Source organism: Brachyistius frenatus, unplaced genomic scaffold (assembly GCF_029030835.1).
Source record: "Brachyistius frenatus isolate BFR_SWC_R1_liver_20210118 unplaced genomic scaffold, ASM2903083v1 Contig_84, whole genome shotgun sequence".
In the NCBI taxonomy this organism is placed as follows: Eukaryota; Metazoa; Chordata; class Actinopteri; family Embiotocidae; genus Brachyistius; species Brachyistius frenatus.
This window is the reverse complement of record NW_027210683.1, coordinates 1,594,443-1,611,991: the sequence shown is the minus strand read 5'-3', so window position 1 is coordinate 1,611,991 and position 17,549 is coordinate 1,594,443. Positions and strand designations below refer to the sequence as shown.

The window sequence follows — 17,549 nt, the reverse complement described above, 5'->3', positions numbered from 1 at the left end:
GAATTACAACAACAACTCTGTAAAGATGAGTCGGCCAAAATTCCTCCACAGCTGGAAAAGACTCATCGCAAGTTATCACAAACACTTGATTTCAGTTGTTGCTGCTGAGGGTGGTTCAACCAGTTATTAGGTTTAGGGGGAAACACTTTTTCACACAGGACCATGTGGGTTTGGATTGTTTTTCTCCCTTAATAATAAAAACCTTCATTTAAAAACTGCATTTTGTGTTTACTTGTGTTATCTTTGACTAATATTTAAATTTGTTTGATGATCTGAAACATTTAAGTGTGACAAACATGCAAAAAAATAAGAAATCAGGAAGGAGACAAACACTTTTTCACACCACTGTATGTCCAATTCTAACCAGGCTGGTAGTTATAGATTGTTCCTCATTAAATGAAGTCGCCCATGCAAATTATTTGTTCATGAACATGGCAGACGGGGCCTGGAAACTATGCAAACTGTTAAAGTAATATAAAGAATAAACCGAAATAATTACTGCATCAGGAAGCACTTTTTTTTTTTTACTACATAATATATTTACTGAGGTGTTCAGTATTTCATAAGGAGGTCAACATGCTGCACAGGGAGGCTTGAAACACATAATTAAAGAGAGCAAAAAGTGGCAAGACGAAGCAAAGACGAGACTCGGCGTCCGGTCTAAACACGGCTAATTAGAGCGGTGACACGATAATTGGACGGGATGAGAATAAACACGCAGGTCAGGAAATGTTTAGGGACATGAGCTGCTATTATTAAAGCACATGTGCTGAGAGCTAAACACGGTTGGTGTATTGTATTAACCTCATTCTGTGTTAATCTGGCTGCAGACATGTGGGTCAAACTTAATGCAGCTCCCTTCAAGTGCAAGTAATGTAAAGGAATGTTAATTAATGTTATGCAGCTTTAACATTGGCTCCATTCACAGGCTTTGGTTCAAATTAGAGTTGATATTCATGTTCTCATTATGGCCGGACTAAATGTATATGTACAGTTATACATATAACGTCTGCTGCATGCAAAACAAACCAATATAAAGTACATCAATGACTTGTCATCCGACTGTGTTGAAAATGTTTTATATTATAATAAATCTGATATTAATCCCATGGAGACGTGAAACAGTGTCTGTTGTTATCTGCAACCTCTTCTCTGCTCTCCGAAGACAATCACAGTATAATAAAAGTAGATTACATAACTATGTCTGTGTAAAAATACCCTGACAGCATAACGCCAGGTCAAAAGGAAAATCCTCCACTTTTATTATGAAGCTCAAGAGCATTTTTTTAAATGTATTTTTTCGTGTTAAAGCTTTCTCAGTTCAAATGCTGCACTGTTGTGATGCAAGTAAAAGTGTTCAGCTAGCCAGATATACATACAGCTAATTATTATTAGAGTTATCTGCTATTTACACACATTTGTGTTAAAATACGGTCATATCTCCGTCATTAAGTTGCAATTATGAATAAGGAAAGGCAGATTTAGATATGAATATAAACACAGAAAAGAACCTTTGATTTCCAAATGTTATTATTTAAGATTGTGTTGGTAAATGTTTTTCTACAGACATCCAGTCTGAAAGATTAGTGGTGATGTTTGCACCTTAAAGTTGAGGAAATGCATGAATGCAACATACAGGAGGATGTCAGGGAGGCCGGCTGGAAGCTGCAGCTCAGGAGAAGTCGGTGGATGCAGCAGTGGGCCGTCTAACGTGGAGGTAAATCTACTACAGAGGGCCTTCAAATTAAGACACTTGACCTCGTGGAGTGACCGAGTCAGAGCCAACAGAGAAACTGGAAAGACCTCAGAGAGTCAATCACATCAGACGTAAGAAGGATGGAGACAAACTGAAGACATTCTTTCAGGAAAAAATGGTTCCTGAATGTATTACAGGTCTGATCTGCAGCAGAAAATTGTGTGTTGAAGTTTTTCCTCTGAAAGATTTGACTGGTTATTGAAAAAAAGGTTTCCGTTTTTCCGTAATGTTTAATGGATGCGTTCAATAAAGACACGGAGGATTAGAATTGTGTATAATTAGCTAAAGCACCATATATTTCAATACAAATCTGCACTGAGATGAAAATGCAGAAAATCTGCTAATTGTTAAGTGTTCACTTTTTCCTGCCATCGAATATTGTATTTATGAATTTCTTGTGTGAAACAGACGACAAACTCTGACCTCATGTTAAGCTAAAAAACAGAAACAACCAAAACCAACATAACAACAATGATCCTATCAGCCTGTTGGGTGTTGGTGTCATTTAGTTTAACGCTGGATTCTCTTTGGCAAGTTGGTGAAAGTTAAAACTTACTGTATGCTTTGAAATACGCTGAATATAAATGGTCTGTTCTGTTGTCCTCCAATTTGAAACGAGTAAAGTTGGGTACTCACGCCTCATGTCTCTGAAGTAGATGGTCTGTCTGTTGGGGTTGAGCAGCTGGATAACCGAGTCGTCGTTGTCCTTCACCCGGCAGCTGATGATCGCCATCTCTCCCTCCACCACCGACACGTTGTCCGTCACCAGGTTCTGACTCACCACTGGACAAAAAAAAAAAAAAAAAAGACAAGAACAATTTAAGATTAGCGGGTTTTTTTCAGGGCAGTTGAAAATAAAGTAGAAGATGCTGTTTCTTAGAAAGCACGTCATCACGTAGATAGATGGAGGCGATAAGTGAGATGTCACGAGGCGGTTGACAGAGCAGCGACCTGACGCAACAGATGGTCGGTTTCATAGACGCATCTGAGAAGTCGACAGTGGAAACGGAAAAAAGGCGGCACTTTAAAAAACAAACAAAAAACACATCTATCACAGGCTAACTTCAACCTATCAGATCATTGCTGTTTTTCCTCAAATCTCCATTTTCAGACATTCCTCTAATAATGAACCTACTTCTGAATTACATCGTTACTTTACCTCCTCGAGATATTCAAAATAATTTGAATACAAAAATGTGGTTATAAGTTTCACACATATGCAACCAATGGATCATAAGTACCGTAGACTTGAAGCGCACACTTTGTGTTTGATCTTTTTATGTCATGGATTTCAAACTTTGCTGTTTTTCTTATTTACTTATAAATAAAGGTGCTCGGCCGCCCTGCGGGGCTTCAGAGGAAATTGGTCACGGCCGGCATCGGTCATCAGCCGCCTCTTAGATTGCTGCACTTCCTTGTTTCACAAACAATATCTCTGCCTGAAGAATGATAAATGGATTTCTTTCGAGCTCTCTGCTGCTTTGATTTGAAAAACTACAGTAATAACGTCTCAGACTTTTGCTTTGGGCTGGAATCTATTGTTGCAGCTGATGGTGAGCCTTGAGTGGCTTTGCTTTACTTTAAATGATCGCTGCAAGACCGAAACCAGGCGGAGTGCCAGTGGTGGCTGCTAGTTATGTCGGTCCCAGCGCAATGTTGTTGTTTTGTTGTTGTTGTGAAACACAAGTGCACACAAACAAACACACACACACGCTCCAGGCTACACAGAATTATGGACTATATATATATATATATATATAATGAAATAAAATGTTCAGGAAATCTGCGAACTGTATCTGAGATATTTATGCTGTGTCAGTAACAAAGGGAATGCATTGTAAAATATAAAAAATAAAAAACAGTTGCAGGATTTTCTGCAGGAGTACACACTCGTCTGTTTCTGTATCTCGTCTTTATCTTTACATATGAAACGCAGCAAGGAGACACCTCATGAATTATAAAAGCAGCCAATCAGAAACATCAATTTGCTTTGATCAGTGTGTCTCTTATGTTGTATACAAATGCCTTGAAACAGCAAACACATGTTTAATGGTAGAATACTTGTAACTGGATTGATTTTTTTTTCTCTTAGTATATTGAGGAATTATTAATTAACACATTTGGCAAGTCACAAAAATGTGGATCTGTAAAATGTTAACTGACCATTTTTTTGTTTTTCCCCACAATATCAGATATCACAGTGCAGTATTTACTTGTGGTGACTGCAGAATTATTCAATTTTATGTTTAATGTGCACTGGCAGCACTTTGTAAAGGTTTGGGAAAAGATTGTGGTCCAGTTTAATAAAGACAAAGTCTTTTAACTGCAGACAAAGTCTTTCCTGAACCTTTTACAGAGTGATTTTATAGCTAAACGTAACCGCAGGCAGGTTGTGTGGTCACCGAGGTGAACGTCCGACATGCACCACCTCCTGGCAGCTCATAAATATGCTGCAGCTCTTCATTCAATCCAAAACAAATATCATCCTGAGCCACTGATTGGTCACCGCAACGTGACAGGAAAACAATCTAATAATATATAAATGTAAAGTCAGCCTTTTAGTCAAACGCTGCTGCAGCTCACTGCTGAGCCGAAGCCAAATTAAAGAGAGGATTTAGAGCTGCCAAGAACAGCCACAAACTTCAGACTGAGGGGACACGAAATAACAACTCCAATCCGTGGCAGATGTAGCAAAGTATCAAGTCCATTACGGACTATAAATAGGAAAGCAGAAATTTACTGTGAAAATCCACCGGCGACAACGCCAGCCTGGCTGAGAACTCAGCACTTTCTTTGCCAGGTTTGACAAGGACAACAATAAAGCCATTGTCAGTGTTTCACTGCCTGAGGACTGCCAGGCACACACACACGCACACACACACACACACACAATGTGAGGTGGGTCCTCCGCAGCATCAACTCACAGGAAGCCTCTGGGCCCGCTGGAGTACAGGGTGTGATGTACTACAGGCCGGTTTGTGCTGACCAGTTTTTGATTTTGATACACTTTATTAATCCCCGAGGGGAAATGTCTTCACTACAGCAGGGGGGCTCTCAGGGGGGAGATGCTGCAGCAGGCTGCCACTAGCGCGGCGCCAGGTAACCTGACCTGAGGTGCATGTTTTTGGATGATGGGAGGAAGCCGGAGAACCCGGAGAGAACCCACGCAAGCACAGGGAGAACATGCAAACTCCGCACAGAAAGGCCCAGGACCGGATTCGAACCCAGAACCTTTTTTGCTGTGAGGTGACAGTGCTAACCACTGCACCACCGTGCCGCGCTAAGGTGTGTTCAACCTCTCACTTTCTCTGTTTTCGGTTTCTACAAGTCTCAAATTCACCTCCTGTGAGTCTGAACCAAGCAGCAGCCAGCAGTGGCGTCACCCGTTGGTTTGTGAACAGCCTTTATGAATCCTCTGTTTGGATTATTTCCGTCGCCGTCTTTGCTGGTTTGAAGCGGTTTGGAGCAGGAAGTGACCATATTTGGAAACCAGACGATACTACGTCTCGCCCACCGATAGCTGGAACCTGACTGCACCACGGGCTTGTCAATCAAACAGACACGCCCCCAAAAACAGGTCTTTTTGAAGCTTATTTTCGAATAGAATTTCATGAGAGAAGTTGAATGGGAGTCTATGGAGCCGGCCTCTAGTGGCACTCGCTGGTATTGCAGCTTAAGGCACTTTCGCATCGGAACCATTTTTCAGACCCAGAAGCTACGAGCACTTTTATATCTCGTCTGTCTGTACTTAATATATCTGCAGTGACATGGCTCAAACTATTAGAGTAGGTGAGCACACATCCACCACCAGCCTCAGCAGGTGTTCCACAGAGCTCAACGTTAAGCCCTCTTCACTACTCTGGTCTTCACACACAACTTTTCTTTTTTTCTTTTTCCGGTGCAAAGCCCGTTTCACCTCGGTGCCTTTGGATAAACTGTCCTTTTCAAGTGTGAGACCAATTTCTGTGTAGATATGGTGTTACATCATTAAGGACCCAACATAATCTGGCGGTGAACTGTTTAGGCAGCGTCCATCTGGGACGTCTTTTCTAAAGCTGTTACATTTTTTTTTTTAACTCAAATTAAAACTCATTACTGAAACTGTGATTAAAGGCCTCTGGGCCTCAGTGCAACAACTGATCTGCAGTCTGCTGTACAGTCTTTACATTCAGCGAGTGTCCGAAAACACATGCAGGAACATTTTACTGATATACAGAACTAAATCCGCTAGCTGCTCTGTTATGTATGTATACCATTATACAAGCTTGATCTTGTAAATTTGATCAGTATTGTATTCACACTTAATTGTGAATGAGCTCTGCTAAAGTGTACGTGAAGTGTGCGGCTTCACGTTAATGCTTCACATCGAGACGCGTAAATAAATGTAGACTGCTCCTCTCGATGCACCAAACAAAAAGATGCTTCCAATTGAAGTTTAGAGAAAACGTATTGAGAACAACCCCCCCCCCCCCACCTATTCCCCACTTATACTTTCCTCCTACATGGTTATGAAAATAGAATCACAAATGCACCTTCTCAGAGAGGCAAATAGGACTGACTCAGGGGCGGCGGCGGCGGTGGTGGTGGTGGGGGTGGGGGTGGGGGCGGGGGGTGAAAAGTGAAAAGAAACGAAAAGAACGGCAAGAAACATCAACTGCTAATTTGCATGCCTCAGTTGGCAAGCACGTCTAAATATCCCTGCCATTTAGAAGACAAGGAGGATGAGGTGGGAAGAGAGAAATTGCATCTTCTGATGCTGACAGATAAGGAGAGACAGCTTAACAAACGAGATTCAAATCAGCATCCCTCGGTGGCGCGAACACAGCCCTAAATAAATGAACCTCGCCGCCTTTAATATTCAACACTGAACCTCATTTTTCAAAGACGTGCAGAGGTGGGCGGCAGGGTGGGCATCTGGTTATGATAATACGCTTACATACTACAAAATGCATTTCAAGGCACCCGCTGAAGGTTACAAGGCAGCAGCAGGGTGCTGCAAGGTGTCTGCTAAGTTGTGTTTTAAAGCAGTGGAGGTAGTAGGGAGGACTTCAAACGGTGGCCGGCCTGTCAGCTGCTTAATTGTTCCTGTTGTGCAAAATAAACAAGTCTGACATGTTGGAAGATGGTGCGCGGAGGTGGAGGAGCTTTACACTAATTAATGGCCAACAACAAGCATGTGCGGCGGCCCGCCGAGGACACCGTCAGACCGGCCTCAGAAAAGCACTTCTGACATCACGGAGGGGAAAAGGCTGTTTAAATGTCAGACAGGAAGCTTCTTTTTTTTTTTTTTTTGAAGTGTATTTCTAGGCTGAATGGCCTGAAGGGAGGTCAAAGGAAAAGATAACAGGGGTCAAGGCCTGTAACAAGCACAGTTTATTATTGATATTATCACATTATGATGTTTTTAGCTTCTCTTCCTGTAACTAATTATCAGTTGAATATGAAAGGTTTTGAAAGTTTTAGTCTGTTTACTTCCAATCATAAAAATTGTACATCATGATGTACATTTAAAAAAATATGTTGCAGCGATTAAGAAATCTGAATGTATTCGGGTTTTTTTTTTTTTTTTTAACATATTACATATTTCCTTTGTCCGTTAATTTGTCATTTTGAGGTGACGTAAGCAGAGTTTTCAAATCAATCTGCAAATAAAACTGCAGCAGCAACTCAGTCGGACTTAATGCTTTGTGTGATTTTTAAATAGTAGTACGTTTTAAATTCAGTTACTTGAATTCAGTTTGTAATTTTGATATCTTTCAAACTAACTGATTACAAAGGTAATTTAAATTTTTGATAATTGATGGTAAACAAGTAATTCTTGCTGTTTATGGTCATTAATTATACTTCTAATGCACTAACAGGGTCAGGTGACCTCTATATAAAAAAGTATTGTTGAGCTTCATGCAAATAATAAATAAACTTGCCAAAGATCCTTTTGACCACCTGAAAGTAATTATGACTAAATTCTGGGATATTTAATTCGTCCATTTGTGCAAAATAAACAGCTGTTTGGATGTCGGCGTGACTGATGCATCAAAATATTTCCTTATGGTCTCAGTATAAACACGCAGATTGTCTGTGAACTTCTTCAGTAGCTGCGAGGACTTTATGAAAGGTGTCTGAAAGCTGTTCAGGAGAGACGGCTCACCAGGAAGTGTGACGTTCAGGGTGGGGCGACGGGACGGATTAAACACTTCCTGCAAACATTGAAGCTCTTAGTGAGACACATTTAGTCACCACTGACAGTCATGAACAACCGTGTGACAAGAGTACAAGATAAAGTTTCATAACTGAAAAACACATTATGATAATGGCACATCAGAGACGGTGGGAGTGATTTATAATTGCTGGCCGGAGCTGCACTTATCATGCATTCCCTTCAAATCTATCACTTAATTAGCCTTTTCCATTAGAAATGATGCTGGTGCATTCACGCACAAAAAAACAACGTCCGTGTGTCCACTGGACGGACGAGGAGACGGACACACGTCTGCCTCGGTCTCTCCACTGTGTTAGTATTCAGCAACGCTGTGAGGGGCACATCTTTCCAATTTCCTATGCAAAATGAGATATACCGCCTGGAAACTGGGAATAGTAGAATAATCTGCAGGAAGCGCTGTTCTATACGGGCAGGAAGACGACATAAATCACGGCTTTATTGACACGATATTCTCAGACTCCACATTCAGAAACCACAGCAGCTGCTTGGACGTGTTATCTGATTAGAGGAAAGCATGTAATAATGACCGCAAAGTTATTGTTCGCCGACATTGTTGAAATACCGAAATGGCAATTTTATGTTGAATGTTTTCCCAAATAGTCATCTCACATCCAAAGATGAACTGGCTTTTATTAATGTGACGACAACATGGAAACCAACTTACAGACTTGGCTGATAGGAAACATATGAACGAGTGTTTATTCTGTTTTATTTTTTGTCAGTTGCATCATCATTAGCAGTCGTGATGCAGCTGCTCTTGAGGAACAGATGAAAACTGTTGAAATGCAGTTTGTTTGTTCTTAGATTCATTTGGAAATTGAATTGGCTGCTCAACAGGATTTTTATTTAATTAAAACTTTAGTTCCAGCATTATTTGGACATCGATGCAGGAACGGATCCCTGCTCATGTAAGTGATGAATAAGACTGAATATCAAACCATATACTGTACCAGCATCTAATTTCAGGTATTTTTGTGTCTTTATTATGCAAGCAAAAATACATAAAACAGTTTAGAGAGCATATTTGTCACACTGCAATTAAAAATCAAGTTTGTTAGGAAAAATATGAACTTGGAGGAGAAATAATTTGCATTGCAAATTAATTTGCTCTTACAGTTCTTAGTTTTGGTCAAGGATTCCAGAATTTTGCTTATGAAACTAAACTTTTTGGTTGCGAATCAAAACCTTTTTTGGTTGTGAGTTGAGTTGAATGTAGTGGGCGGGACTAAATTCCGAATTCTGTGACCAAATATAAACAAAACTGTGAGAGCAACTTTGTTTGTCAAGGCAAATAATGTTATTCTCAGTTCATACCTACAAACTTGATTTTTGATTGCAGTGCAAGACATTTACTCTCAGAACTGTTTTTGTTTTTTTTCTGCATTAAAAAAAATACCTTCACAACCATCCACTTTGTCTGGAAGAGGCTCACATCTGTTTCACTGCAACAAAGTTGGAGACCCTCGATCTACGACCGCCTGCCGAGCACCGGTACGTTTAGAAGGTATAATAATAACTATGTGCAGGTTTTCTATACCTGCGAGTTGTCGCTAGTTTGTTCCCGAGCTCCTGAGTTGCATTAGTAACCTATCATCAGAGCAGCCATATCCACAGCATCACATATAGAATTAGAAGTGCGGCCATAGTGTGAGCAGTAATCATATCCACAGCCACAGCCGGGCAAAGCAGCTGCAGCTGTGCTCACAGCCAGTGGCTGTATAGTGCCAGAGCGCCGCGCTTTGAGTAATGAGCAATAAATGCATTATGTAAAGTGTCACATCATCCATCCTTTCTGTAGCAACTTCAGAGTGTTTTCATAACCTGGCAGCGTACCGCTTTATAAATGGAGCGGCGCGTTGGACTGGACCGAGTGTTTCTACGGATCAGGGGTAATGTAAAAAAATATTCCGAAGTACTGCAGGATAACAAAATAAAAAGCTCCCACCGTGACCCTTCAGGGGCTTCGTAGCCTTTTGTGTTTAAATGGCATTTAACAATTAACACCCGAGGCTCCTTTTCTTTTCAAAAAACATGTTTACAGACAGATATCGCAGCAGGTTATCGTGGTACTGTCTCGATACGGGGACTTCGGCATTAAATCATTATTGTATCACAATAACGTCAAACCAACCAGCAGCTATTCATCACAACAACAACCAAGTGTTTGTGAGTTGATTATCAAAGCATCCTGAAACAAAAAGACACCGGTGGCTGTCTGGAAGCTAACAAATTGGTGCAAAGAAATTATCTTATGCTTTGGAAAATTCTAATCATTATGAAAATCTAAATATCTTCCTTTAGATGAAGCTAGCGTGACATAAATAAGTAATAAAGCTTTGACTCTACAAAGATATAAAACATTTAAGATGAATTCATTCTGTATTCATGTAAAAGCATTTTGCACCATGATAAATACGAATATGTGAAGTTGAATAGTCAAATTGCATCTTTAAGTTTCATCGAGAGTTATGTACCTCTAATATCTCGAGGTTTGCCGACGGCCGGTAACATATTTGGCCCGTGGCGCTGAAGCGGGGCTCGATTTCAGCCCTCGGCCGTCCGCCTCCAAAAAGTCCAAGCAGCCAATCGGAGATTAAAGTTGTCAAGACAATGACACTCCACACTGCACCGTACAAAGCTAGCCCGGGGCCCAAGTTCACTAAGACGGCAATGGAAGAAGAAAAATAAATAAATGCCATGTTCCATTTGGCTAACAGCTGCATATTTCCATTTGGTTCAGTAAGAAACGTATGCATATTAACTGAGGTCGCACAGATGGACGCCGTGACAGCGTCAAAGATTTCCATGTGAGATACAGATATCCAACTCCATCGGCAACCATATCTTGGATGTTCTTTGACTCACTCGGCTTGTAGATTTCTTTCTGTACATAATAGAACACTTGTACACAAGATTGACAGATAAAAAGGTTGGCGAACATATCAAATATTAATCCAGGCGTCAGCCTCTTAATGTATCTTTATTTTATTTCTTTTATTTTTTTACCATACCACCTCTCCCTGCGGTGTTATTAGTAGTAATAGCACCAGTACTGCATTTTTTATTAGATTCACCATCAAACATGCATTTATTCATGCCCCGTCTCAATCAGAAACATGATGCAACGCGCCGCAATCTCGTACAGTACGCTGCGTTTTCTTAACTTAGGTGTTTAACATTTGTGGGCGCCGCTCTCCGCGCAGCGGGCGATCACCGCAACCAATCGAAAGATATTAATTTCTCTTTGACATTTGGAGGGACATGTGTATCTGAGTGCGTACAATCATTTCTCCTTTTCTCTGTCGGTGTGGCTCCTGCTGATAAAATGACAAATCTTTGCGCGCTGGGCCGGAGCAAGTGTGTGCGTGTGCGTGTGCGTGTGTGTGTGTGTGTGTGTGTGTGTGTGTGTGTGTGTGTGTGTGTGTGTGTGTGTGTGTGTGTGCGTGAATGTGTTTTGCCAATGCCTGATTGCGCTGTCCTGTCTGATTGCATGTTTTCACAGATGTGTGCGAGCACGTCTGATTGTATGTCTGTGTGCACCGCCAGGCCTTGATTTCTGAACGACTGTATGAGTGCAGCATAACGACCTCTCAGGTCACCATAATAATGATGTGGACGATATGTATAAACTTCAGGGTGAGTCTGGCCTTCATACATATGTACCATGTCAAACTTAAAGGGCAATTCTGTCTTATATTCTCGGTTTTTGAATAATCAGTGGTGAAAAGATGATTTTTTTTTTCTACAGAAAAATGAGCGGTCACATAATCAGGAGTTTGAAACAAGGCTGCTGGTTAGTGAAATGTATTTGGAGGTGAAACACCGAGGTGACTCCATGTGCAATGACAGATTTGTAACCGCACTTCTGCAGGAAACGGTTCAGAAACGATCACTCGTGCTGGAATTTGTTTATGAACTAACTGTTTTCACTGCAACACAGCGCTACAGCACAGAAGTTGTAAGGAGGATGTTGTTATTTCCGGTGGATGTGGGTGTGCACAGAGCCGGTCCCTTTGACACCGGAGATTCACACTGTGGATTCAGTGTGCTTCAGCTAAAACGATAAAAACACACAGGTAGAAAGAAAATAAAGGAAAGATACTAAAGAAGTAAACCTGTTGACTTCTTTTTTTGAACCTATATCATAGATCCTTTTACAGAAGAGGACCTTGGAAATGTCTCCTGGTCTGCTCACAGCTTCAGCCACATCTTTTATGAAGGTTGTAGCTGAAAGCACGCGAGTCTAAAATTGTAAAATGTTGAGTGTCGTGATATTGACAGATATTTATGGATGGAGGCATGCATCATCAGAGCTGCTGAGGTGCCATTGATGCAAGGGTTGTTGCAGGGAATAAAATTATGGCTGTGAATTAGCATTAGATACGCCAGCTTTAATTAACTGAGTAAGACATGGGAACAGAGCCGTGATAGGGATCTCCTGCGCTCGCATCTCGTGTGAACAGGTCTTATCTGTCAGAGCATTTCAACTTCTAGGAGAACATCCATCGAGAACTTTGTGGAATTTTTCCATTAGCACCGACTCTTAGCCTTAAAAGTTATTATGAGACTGATGTTACCAGAAAAGTGGCTATATATGACGAGCAGCCTTTTCAAGAGCGCTCTCAGCGCTGGAAAAGCAGAGAGTTAACCAAATGTGGAGTGTGTCACTATATGCACTCAATGCCAGCAAAACACAATTAACAAGTCACCTGGAAAGAGCTACGGAGTCAAGCAACCAAAGAGGCAGTCAGTGCGCTGTACAGCTGCAGTCAGCTGAAATCAAAGTGTTCATGGACGAGATCAGTACTTAACAGGAAACAAATTTCTGAAAGTATTTGTTTCTGCTGTATCGGTTGGAAATGAACACTAAAACTATGACCTAAAATATAGCGAACAATCCCTCAGTGTGCAGTGAAACTGTGTGTGCACCGGACTGTAGAGAAAAGCGGACGTAGCTTTCAGGTCGGCAAAATGAGGGCCGAAGTGCTTTAAGCTGCAATATCACAGAGTGCCACTAGAGGTCGGCTCCAAAAACCCTCCGGCTCCATAGACTCCCATTCAATTTCTGTCATTAAATACAAAGTTAATCGATTTTTTTCTACAAGGTATTTCAGTGTTCTTAGCTAAAGTCACTCCTTCTTATTAGTTTTCTGGAGGTCTGTCTGAAAATAATCCCACATTCATTAGAAAATGAATTAGAAAAAAAAAGAAAAAAATGGCTGTTTGATTGACAGGCCTGTCAGTGGGCGGGACGTAGTATCATCTGCTTTCCAATCAGAACGAGGCTTCATAACAGTAATCACACAGCTGCAGTAACTATGGTACATACAGTGACGGATGTTTACTTCTCCTTTTACTCTTCACCTTTTTTCCTGTCTGAATACATTTGTCCAAACTGGGTTTTATTTCAAAGCTGTCTGATCCTCTGACCACTTGTCTTTCCTGCCTCAGCAGACATCTTTTTACTGACAGATCTCAGCAATTGCTTTGGTGAGTACTGAGGCATTACAAGAAAAAAAAAAAAAAAAAGGGAGCACGGCGGTGGAAACCTATGACTTAGCTTTTCAAAATGTATTTGATGCAAGTTGAATTTAAAGCTTGTCATTCCAACCACCGCTTGACGTGTGAACGCTTGCGTTGGTGCGGCCGACTGACGGCTACAGGCAGCACGGGAAAGGTCAAAAGATCCTTGTACGGCCGGACCACTTCAAACAGGGGAATCCCTCTCGGCGAGGATTTGAAGGAGGCAGTTCAGTTAATCTGTGTGGACCGCGGCGGTTCAGATTCAAGCTCCAAAATATAATATGCAGAGTTTACGACTGATGAGCCCATTGGTCAGTTTGCCGATCAGACTCCACGATCACTATGTTTTGTAGGCTCTTGTTAACATGATGCAGCAGCCACAGTCATTAACCAAAATGTGATTTTAACAAGATGGGTCAGTATGTAAAAGAACCACATGTTTTATATGCTGCTGTAAAATTTAAAGGATCCATTTAGAGTGTAAAGAGAAGATAATGCAGCTACGACTGCAGGTGCATCGTGTTTACAAGTGAAGAAACCAACGCAGCATTTTATCTGATTTCCATGAACCTTTTTTTACAGCTTCTACCTGTTAAAGATTTATATTTACTGTTGAATAACTACAGAGGAGCTCACAAATTTTGCATTGTTCTATTGTTGATGTTTTGTGTACCTGTTTATGAGGGTTTTATGGAGCCCCAGTGGGTGGCACATTACAATGCATCAGCAGCATGATTGTTGAGGATTTTGTCATTAACTGAAAATAAACAGCTGCAGTTTCTGAAACTCATCATCATAGGTGGAGTAAATTCATCCGAACAGCAATGGAACCATTACAGTGGTGCCTAAATATATTTTCACATGGGCTTCAATTTGTGCAAGATTTTAAACTTTTTTGATTTATTTTCTGAATGAATTTTCCTGAGTAAAACATGTGGGAGTTACAGATATACCAATATGCCATTATGATGTTTAAGCTTCTTGCTATTTTAAGAACAAAATGTTTTCATTGGCGCTTTTACACCAAGGGAACTTTTTTAGGAACTACGTGTGAGGAAGTAACTCCTTATTTTTGTGTCTGGACCGCAGGAACTGAGAACCACCGTAGTTCTTTTTTTTAGCTCTTCCTTTGGGATGGGTACTTTCACCACACAAGAGGAACTGTAGTGACATGAGCAGTGATTGGTTCACTACTTTACAGAGCCGTGATACATGTAAAATTACTGTTTTTATCAAAGGAGTCTGGTGGCTTTGAGGAGAGCGATACAAGGATGCATGTCCCCGATAAAGAGGGCTGTCTGACGGCAAGGTACAGCGGTGAAAATATCCTCCATATAGCTTAAACTTAAACTGATGTTGACTTATTCTTGTTCTTCTTATCGTACGTTGCATGCAGAAGAGATGTTTCTCATTTCAGCGTATATATTGGCAAATGCCAACAGAAAAAAAAGCCCTTGAAATTACGTAGTTCTTCCAGAGAGTCCCCAAAACAGTTCTGTCTGAAAATACCTCATACAAGTTGAAAAAAAGACAAAAAACTTTTTGCCTGATTCCACTTAAACCTATAACATAATTCATGCACCTCCAAAGAATATTTCTTTAAATAAGCTATATAAATATCAGTCACTTGAACCGCTCCTTTACTTTTTGAGGGCCTATATCCCCCCGCTCCAGTCTGACATTGCATTATTCAACCATGTAATCCATAATAGACCAAAGCTAAAGCTGCAGATAGCAGAAAGCCCCTTTTGAGACTCACTCAGACGTAAGATAATGCATCTGACTGCATTGCTAATAAACCGCCCTGCTTTTAAAGTGTCAAAGAAACACGCACAGAGCCGGGAGATCGAGATGGGTCACCGTTAAGGCAGTTATACATGAAACTCTAAAATTATAGTCACCGTGCCGCAGATAATGAAATACTTTATATGCTTGAAATTTAAAATTTCGGGATCAACAAAGTAATTACAAATCATCCTGTGCAGAACATGAAAGTCTGTGTTCAAATTTTCTGGCAATCCATCCTATGTTTGTTGTGATATTTCAATTTGGACCAAAGTAGTGGACCGACTGACCGGCACTGAATGTCGCATGATTGTGTATGACATTAAGTTTCGGCCATTACGTTAAATATTTCTCCCAGCTATTCCTATAACCTCACACACACACACACACACACACACATGCTCACACACACACTGTGCCTCTCCCACTGAGGCTTTGTGGAACAGTGGATTTGTGACACATTATGTAAGAACTGGGTGTGAAGAGCTTTGCAGGGTGTTACATGCTTGCAGTGAGCATGTAAGTGGCTTTTGGTGCTACCAATGCTGCTGTATGCTGTACATAACGCCTTTATCTCCCTGCTCAGCTTAATGAGTGCAATGCAAAAATTCTAACAATGCAAAATGCTGTAAATAAATACAAATCTCAGCGGTGTTTTACAGCTCCAAGTGCACTGCTATATTTTGGTTTGTTTATGTTCTGTGCACAAAAAAACAAAAACAAATCTCCACTCCAGTTTATTTTTTTTTTTACTTTTTGTTGTCTCATGTCCAACCACTGCTTGTTTGTTTGCATTTTGTTTTCTCTTGCCACTTCTGTCCACTGTAGTTTGCAGTTATTTAAATGTGAGTTTTACAAACATTTACTGGGAGGACTGCCGCTCTGAAATAATCTCATTCGACAAGGGAAGCTGCGAGGCCTGCAGTCAGAATATGTACATCAGTTTAGTGCAGTGTTACTGGATCCTATATGAGAGTCTCTGGGAAAATTACAGAGTAATTATTCATGAATATGCAGCAGCTGCTAACACAAAACTGAAATGAAATTAATTTTGATTTGTTACATCAAAATCAGAGAGAGATTATCTTCCTAACAATTTCTAGAGGCTGAAATGTTCCCTGACCTGAACCTCGTAGATGCAAACAACTTGTTAGTGTTTTGGAAATTGAGGTTGACACAACGGTCAGATAACTACGCTGAAAAATGTGTCCATCCCACCGACGTCATTTTCAGTCCATCTTCTATAGAAGTTACTCGGAGGTGTTAATGTTTTTCTAACAATTACGAGAGATGTTGATTTTTAAGCTGTCATTTCAGTAGGATGACTTACAGCAACCCGAAAAGCTGTTTCAAAACTGTCAGTGATTACTGCATGTCTTCATATTGCTGCATTTCATATATGTATATCATCCCAGTATCACGCCAAAGCAAGTATTACACCTGTCAGTCCACTAGAGGGCAGCAAACCAGTGCGATGGCGGGCCTCGTCTTCCATAAAGAACATTCCAGTAAAATTCAACGAAAACGCCTGTTCAAGAAGCTGACAGCTGATCTTGAACCTGTTCTCCTAAATGTAACCACGTTTTTCTGTTTTTATTTTTAACACACTGCGTTTGATCGGCGTCGGAGTGGCAAAACCGTGGCGTTTGCTGCGTTCAAATTGGGGTCGTATTTACAGAAGAGTCCGTACGAACGGCCCTCTCATGTGGCCATCATCCTGATTGGAGACACCTGGGCTCGGTGTCTCTACATCATACAATCCTCAGGACTTTCTCGGTCCGAGCGGAAGTCAAAAGGGAACGTGGACTGATTGGGGGCTCGTCCGGGATCGCCACGAGGTCACGGCCCGGCTCAAAAGCCACGGAAGGTAAAACATTGAGCGAGAGCAGACTGCAACATAACACAAGCAGGCCAACGCACAATATAATCAAACAAAACTTCCTAAATATCAAACCAAAATATGTTTCTTTTGTTTAGAGCTCCCTCTGCCTCCTTCCACTGCCAGCTCTCCGGCTGCGCTGGCCGACTTTTGTTTCTGCAGTCACGCGTCACGGCCTCACAGCTCCGAGGGCTTCACGGTAGTTATGTCTTGATGTAAAATATTTGAGGAACTGAAAGACCTTCACGCCCTGCAGTGAGGTAGACAAGGGAAGATTTCTATTGGCTGTTCAGCTCAGTTGGTTTTAATTACAGAAAATCTGTCTGAGGAAGCAACGCGACTGTCAATTAACTGACTGTCTTCAACCGAGCTGAAAACCTGTCGAA

General features: G+C 41.1%; 1 protein-coding gene across 4 annotated transcripts in view; it reads right to left on the bottom strand.

The window, feature by feature from the left end:
* Positions 1 to 17,549, bottom strand: part of cadm1a (cell adhesion molecule 1a) — a 332,738-nt gene that overhangs the window by 81,379 nt on the left and 233,810 nt on the right. For all 4 annotated transcript variants that reach the window (XM_069709756.1, XM_069709757.1, XM_069709758.1 and 1 more), the window contains exon 3: positions 2,393 to 2,539. In XM_069709756.1, the coding sequence (XP_069565857.1) occupies positions 2,393 to 2,539 (147 nt within the window). The remainder of the gene's footprint in view (positions 1 to 2,392; positions 2,540 to 17,549) is intronic.